The sequence below is a fragment of the Charadrius vociferus genome, unplaced genomic scaffold (assembly GCF_000708025.1).
Source record: "Charadrius vociferus isolate BGI_N301 unplaced genomic scaffold, ASM70802v2 scaffold259, whole genome shotgun sequence".
Classification (NCBI taxonomy): Eukaryota; Metazoa; Chordata; class Aves; order Charadriiformes; family Charadriidae; genus Charadrius; species Charadrius vociferus.
Window position 1 is genome coordinate 4,236,796 of NW_009661368.1, and position 7,546 is coordinate 4,244,341.

The 7,546-nt window shown below is 39.8% G+C and overlaps 1 protein-coding gene across 2 annotated transcripts; it reads right to left on the reverse strand.

The window, feature by feature from the left end:
• Positions 1-824: 824 nt before the first annotated feature.
• On the reverse strand, positions 825-7,157 carry MAPRE1 (microtubule-associated protein, RP/EB family, member 1). 2 transcript variants are annotated; one of them, XM_009893387.1, is made up of 6 exons: positions 7,033-7,157; positions 4,146-4,291; positions 2,729-2,933; positions 2,235-2,344; positions 1,390-1,542; positions 825-1,003 (listed from the first exon to the last, which is right to left on the reverse strand). In XM_009893387.1, exons 1-6 carry the CDS (start codon positions 7,151-7,153, stop codon positions 947-949), a joined length of 792 nt encoding a protein of 263 aa, XP_009891689.1. In that variant the 5' UTR covers positions 7,154-7,157; the 3' UTR covers positions 825-946. The 2 variants fall into 2 exon arrangements, with proteins under 2 accessions (XP_009891689.1, XP_009891690.1); XM_009893388.1 differs by having other exon boundaries at positions 2,744-2,933; positions 7,033-7,153.
• Positions 7,158-7,546: the final 389 nt, after the last annotated feature.

Here is a 7,546-nt window from a genome sequence, read left to right on the forward strand (position 1 = left end):
CAAGTGAGAGACCAAAAAGTATACCAACAAAAATAAAAAGAAACAGGACAAATAGAAAGAAGAGCCAGGAAGGAAAATTACTTCTGAAGAATGTTTTAGGCAGTAAGACTGGATGCCCTTTGCTTTTTTTTGTTGTTGTTGTTTTGGTTTTTTGTTTTGTTTTTCTTACAGAAAACACAGTACGTTTTGGCAAAGTCATTAGCCACAATGCCATCAAAAAAGGCTTTAGCACTCTTCAAGGTAATTTATGTGTCTCAGCTGTTCATACTCCCTCTAATCTTGCGACAGGCAACGTTAAGGCCTATTTCATCGAGAACTAATCACTTAGTAAGCAGCTTTACACAGGAATGGAGTTTTGTTTTAATAGCCCCTTTTGAGCACTTGCTGACAAAGTGAGATTGCCACGCAAGGCCTCTCAGACAGCAGTGAATAGAGTTAAACAAGTGTCTACCCCAATATGAAGCACATAAAATCTCCTGTCACATTACTTCAATTTGGCATATGGAAGCATATTTTAAATACTCTTAAGGCATTTTATTATAATTTCTGTGCTGCAATTTCACATTAACTCAATCTTTCTGTGAGTCAGAGTCTTTAATTTCTCTACTACACACCACCTTAGATACAAAAAGTGTCTTCCCACAAACCAGTGTTTTACCAGCAAACCATTCTGCAACAAGTTCCAAATATTCAGCCTCTTGCTCCCTAAATATACCACCTAGATATGAATACTGCTCTGCTACAAAGTGAGAAAGAGCTCCTAACTCAAACCCACTGTAAAAAGTGAAACTTCTGCAAAGTGCACTTTAAGAAGAGGTACTTTTTTTGCTTATGAAAAGAAACCAGTGAGTCCTCTAAGAATAAAGTGGAGTATTTTACAGTTAAGCACATGATCTGGGGCAAAGAATTCTGATGTTGCTGCTCTGCTGGTACAGTATGTGGTCTGTTAATACTCTTCTTGTTCCTCCTGCGGTGCTCCTTCGTCAGGTATCACAAAGCCTTCCTGAAGGGGAATAAAACAAGTGCTTTAATGAAAATCTGATGTCAAACCAGTTCCTGGGCTACTCTGAACGGCTTTTTTTTTTTTAATCTTTTACATAGGATAGATACCCTTAAGTCACCATTTACAGTGTCAAGATATATTACCAGAAGAATAATTTTCCTCATCTTTGATCTATTTGTTACATACTCTTCAGGAAAGGCTAACCTTGTTTTCTGCCTGACTGCAATTATGTTATCTGTTCCTTTATTATGGGAAAAAGCTAGGCCATAAACCTAAAGAAAATAAAAAGGAAAAAACCAAGTAGAGGGAGCCCTGGAAAGCAAACCAGCTTCCAATTACAAGGGGAGGGAGGAACTATGCAATACAATTTATACCAGATTACTTACATCTGTGGCATAAAGAATTTCCACAATCCTCTGCAACACTGGATCATTCTCCCCTTCATTCTCCTGGCAGATCAATTCAATGTTCCTCAATTTGCCAAAGTAGAAGTCTCTCTCCTTCTCCAGATCTTCAACAGTAAGTTTCAGGACATTGATCTGCCAAAGGGCATCAATAATTATTTATCCACCAAAGAGAGAATTCAGTAGTAGCTATTCAAAAGGCAGGGTCCCCAAAGCTCTCAGAAGGGCATTAATATGCAAAGCACTTCAGCAGTAACCACGATGGGACGGAGGGGAAGGAAGACTGCGAGAGGAAAAGGTCTATTTCTCAAATTGTAATATTACTGCCACAGCACACACCCAGTCCAACACATGCAATATCACTTGGAAATTCTGAAGGCTTATTACATGAAATAGGTAAAATGCTAACTGCCTGCAGTTTTCTTTGCTAACACGTTCTTTCAAGACAACTCTCACACTGATGGCAGTTTTAGTTGTATTACATTCAGTATTTCAGTGAAGTAGCAGCTGCTCATAGCTCAGTTGGAATGCTGTGATCGCTGCTACACAGCTGTGGAAATACTTAAAAACAATGCTATGTGTGATATGGCACATACTAGGTTTAAATGTCTGGGTACTCATGTACTACAGAAGGAGTTTTGCTCCGATCAGGAGAGCAAGATCACTATAATGAAGGCTTCCAATTAAGTGATTTTAAATGAGTGTACTAGATTCAGATCATTTTCTTCCATCTGCCTGACCCAGTCATTTCATGCAATTAAAAAAAAAAACTGTACATAAATCTATAAAGCACAGGTCATTACACAGGGCCATTCTGGTCAACACACCTGCTCAATCAATCCTGCCGATTCATCATCTCCTGCAGCCTTTTTGACCATTCCAGTACCAGCTTTTGGATTTGCTGCAGTCCTCTGTGTAACAATGGGCCTCTGTGGGGCTGCAAGATTAATTCGGTGTTAGTTCCTCTCAGAACATCTTTCTTCCTCCTATAAAGGTACTATCCCCCTTCCAAACACGGTCAGGCATGTAAGAGTTTGAAGATATGTTCCTTCTTTCTTAATGACTCTATGCAACATGTCCTTTTTTTTTTTTTGGCATGTGCTGGCACCAAGCCTTGCCATGTTCTCTTTTAGAAAATATTGATCTTTCTGTAGCTTCCAGATAACTGGGTACTACAGGATGACCCCATGTTTGAAGCCTAGCATCTCTGAAACAAGATGCAAAATACTATCAATTTCATACATTGATTTGAAATAGCAACCCAGTCTTATTTTCCCCAGAGTTTTTAATGAGCTATATAATTTGTAACCATTTTCTCTACCTGCACTGCTAGAACTGAGAGATTTCTTGGGTTTGTTCACAACTGGAGCAACAAGGTTTGGTGCTACTGTCTCTTGGCCTTGTCGAGCAGCAACAGGATCATATTCCTTCCCATCATAGTTTGCATCAAAAAATTTTTTGAACCACTGAACAAATTCAAAGTTGTCCTGAAATTTTCCTTTCACTAGTTTGTCCACAGGAATTATCTGGAGAGGGGGGAAAAAAAAAAAAAAAGTCAAACTCATATCAAGGGTAAAGAACCTCTCTCTCTATCTTTAGATAAAGTTTTAAAATAAGTGCACTCAGAAGATATGCAAATGTAATTCTTTGTCCAGTCTAGAGAAAATCCTCTTTGAACATAAATGTATGTCAAATAGTACGATTTTTGCTAATAGTTGGAAGTAAAAACAAATCATGCCCTCAGTGTGAGGGTCCAAATAATTTTAAATAATTCTACAGCAAGGTTTCTGCTGCACCGAGTTTCAACACAAAACTTTCTGTAAATCTGAAGCTGGTTCATTCTGTGCTAGCTTTCATGAATCTGAACTGCTGACCAATGTCATAGACAGCTAGAACACAGAACCGCTACAACATCTAAACCTCACCTTTTTAGAAGATTATAATTATAATTTCTTGGGAATGAGGAGTATAAGTGAAGATTATTCAAAAGATGCAGCAATTTGGGAAGTCTTGTCTGTAGGCCATGAGCTGAGAGCCCATGACCTGGCAGGGGCCAGGAGCCATTATCATTACGTGATTATTCAGCATTTGGAAGCATGGCTGGCTGTCCAGTTCTGGACATACTGCACAAGCTACCTTCTCCAAACAGAAGGCCAATTAAGCGTGTGTTGAAGCTGCTAGCCAATAAAGAATGAGACGCCTTCTTAAACACAGGTAAAAAGCTTTAACACAGAAATGTTCTGCATCATACCAGACATGCTGTCAGTAACTATGACCCAGATAAATCAACCTACCATAAGCAGAACTATCATGCGACCTGAAAAAGTTTTTTCATAGATCTCATTTTCACTACCTTAAGACTACATTCACTTGTAAAGAGGAATTTGAAATCCTTAGGACTGCCACGCCTGGGAACATACCCGGTACAAAGATGGGTCAAACAGGAAGCTCAAGTAAACCTTACCTCATAGAAATTTCAATATTAGTCTGTGCTACATAAGTTGCACAGAATTAAAACTGAAAAATTCATCTCATCATTAGGAACTGGAAACCTAACCTTATCTGGAGTAAAGCAGATATTGTCCTAAATCAAGTGAGGTCCCCAATGCAAACAAAAACCTTTGAGATTTACACCAAAAGCAATCTCTGTTGCCAGATTTATCCAGCTCTAAATTTGAAAGTGCATTCCGTCTACTTTGATATTTAGAACACAGAGAATCAGTTACAACCCAGCTTACTTTGTCAACACCCATTCGTTTAAAACCTGCTTGTAGAACCTTGAAGTTTTGAATGTACTCATGTTCCAATTTTGCTTGAAACTTCACTTTCTTGAGTGCTACAGAACCTGGGAAGAGCATGTCCATAAACTGACAGTATGCAGCACCTGCCAAAAGAAAAACAATACAAAGCCCAGGATAAATCAAGTCAGCTCACTAGCCTACGTAAGGAACTTTTCAGTCAGATCAGCAAACTGACCTGACTCATTCCTCAGCTACAGGCAACAAAAGCAAGAAAGCAGCAACCTTCAGTCTCCCGGTTTAGTGCAGCGTAGCCATAAATAAGCTTAAGTAAACTGCAGAACCAAACTTTTGGTCTCGTGACTTGAACTCTTAAGAACAAGAGCAATACTGCGTCCATAATGCCAAGAGAAAAAAAAAAATCCAGTGAGTAATTTGACTTTCCTTTCTTCATGGATATCAGTACAGATCTGAGATGTCACATGTGTCCAAGAGGCACGTAACCTCCTCTTATCAACACTAATAGAACTAAACTAGAAAAATAATTATTCTAAAAGTTATATTTAATCACTATTTAAAAACTGACACATTTATGTACTACAAACAGAACCTATACACAACTCAAGGTGCCCTCAAAGGTAAGAGGCTAAATTAAGCTGCATTATGTTTAAATCAAGCCTTAATCAAAGAACTGAAACGAGTCAGTGTTTCTTTTTATTCATTTTAAATGCTTTATGCCCTTCAATTCAGCTCTTACTGTAAGAGCAAAAGAGGGATTCAGTTCAGCCACAAAGAAAAGACAACCACCTCCAAAAAAAAAATGCTTTTGTAGAATATACACACCCATTAAAAATATATATATATTTTTAAACTATATCCTCACTCTGCAGTGATGATATGCAACTGTGTGCCACTGAAAATACAAGCGCAACATTCTGAGCATTATTCCCCCCACCAATATCAATGAACTAAGTGTACACGGAGAGTAACAAGAACCATAACCTAAAACATCAGCTACAGGACAGCTTTGTGAGACACCAAAAGGCCAAGTAGTAATACATCATGGCACATCAGCTACAGTCTTTTGTGAGACACAAAAGGCCAAGTAGTAATACATCATGGTGTTTCCCTAAGCCAGTCTATTCATCTCAACCACAGGTAACTGATAGAAAATGAACAAGATAGGACTTTCTAAGTATTTTGCTGGTCTTTTGGGGCTCCCACTTTCACCTGCTACTAGAAGATCGCTGCTCATCCACTGGAGCAAATAAAAAAAATAAAAATCTTGCTGTTTGATCTCCACTGTTTTTCAGTTCACTTGTTGAAGAACTCCAATGCCCAGCTCAAAAAAATAGATGACCTGCTAGAAATCAAGGTTTTTCTAACTGTTGGTAGTCTGAGCGATAAGCATTATTAAAAAAAAAAAAGAAAGATCATAGCGTAAGCCAAAGGTCATTTTTTGTGCATTTATGCAACCTCAAATTGCTGCTGTTGCTACTGCCCTTGCCAAAGGTAGCAAAGCAAGCTTGGAAACTCCCGTTTTCAGATGACACTGAAAGCCACTTCCATACCTGCAGAGGCATGAAGTATTTTTGCAGACACAGGAAAGGGACATTACTCAGCGCATACCACATAACAGCTCTCAGCCTTCTCCTGAAAACAGGCGAGCTGAAATTCTGCAGAGCCGGTATTAATTATCCTCACTTCTCAGGGACAGAGCTCTCACAGCATCCAAGACTCGCACCAATTCCAAGCAAGAGTTCTCAGCCATATAAATCAACACTGCACACAACCATTTTATTAACCTGCTTATCTGAAAGCAGACAATGCTTACCATTTCCTTTACTTCTGTAGTTGTAGATCTTTAGTTCCTTCATCCTTACAGGTTTTCCTCCATCATCTCACTAGACAAAAGCCACTGCAAATACCTATCAGATGTATATTCTAAGTCCCCTACTTCCCTGTAATCTTTGTAAACATTTCTTCCACGGTCTCAGCCGCAGGCTGTACTGACAGTCCCAAACTTATTTTAACTTTTATTCCACCTCCAATTTCCACATCTCTCATTCTGTGAGCAACACTTTATCTCACACTCACTGCATGAGCTGCACTTCCACTTTTCACCAAATCCCTGCCACCTGCCTCTTGCAGTTATCCAAATCACTATGTTTTACCTAGGCTGCATTTTTAGCCTTGACGGTTTTTTTTCAGCTCTTACTCCACAGACTATTATTTTTATTCGTTTCTACAAGTCTCCTCCCACACACTCCTCCCTGTGATGACACTTGACTCCATTTCTGTACCACAATGACTTCCCCTTTTCTGCATACAACTCTGAGATTCAGCTGTGCTAAAGTCAGCTCAAATCAAAGTAAGCTCGGGTGACACAGATGAACATACTCCTTTACCATAAGGAGTTGTAAAGTCATGAAGGCAAACCCAAGAGTCACCAGTGTGCCTTCCTCACTCTGCTCGTTCTGCCCAACCTTCCAAATCTGCTAGTAGTTCTCTTCTGTAAGAAATCACATTTGTTTATGCTAGTTACTATACTTGTAATACTTACTCTATCCATCAAGACTAAACGCTTAATTCCTCATTGGAAAACACCTTCTCCTAAGAGTGTTTTCTCCACATTAACCCCCATTCCCTCTTATAGCATCTATGCCGCAGTGAGTCAGAAGAATATGCCTTTTCATTATGCTTACGTTATTAACAACCTTTTCAATAAAACTCTAAGCACAACCAGATTATAACATTGACCTTGAATCTGTTCATGCCAGGAGTTAGGCCAACAGCATGGCTACTGAGGGCCAGCACAGATGGTTCACACAATGCGACTGGATCTCTACAGAACGAGGGTGCACATGAAATTTGGAACTCCCCTCACCTGAGCATAGCTGTTCAATCTTTGTCAGCGTCAGTTGCAGAGACTCGTTGATCCACGCAAGCATGTCATGTCGACTCAAATTATCGCTAGTCACTGAAGTAGAATACACATTAACTGCCATTTTCTGAAAGACAGAACCAAAGGCATTAAGTACCACAAACGGTAATGCTGCACGTTTTCATCGTTTCTGTTAAGGCTGCAGTGGAGGCACTTCCTTTTGAGCCCTCATGACACAACAGCCAAACGTAACACAATGCAACGGAAACGATGAAGCTGTCTGCTGCTCAGAGAGGACCTTATTTCATCACAACTGTAAAGGGCACGGTTTCGTGCTTTTTGAAGAAAAATTAACACCAAGGCACTCACATGGAAACTTTGATGAAAGGAATCGTAGCTGCGGCAAGTTATTCATCCCTCTCATCCACGCCAACCAAGCAGGGCAGGAATACTTCCTGGTCGACCACGGTATCTCTCCAGGGAGAAATACCAAGCGGCCGGTCCCCGCCCAGCCCCG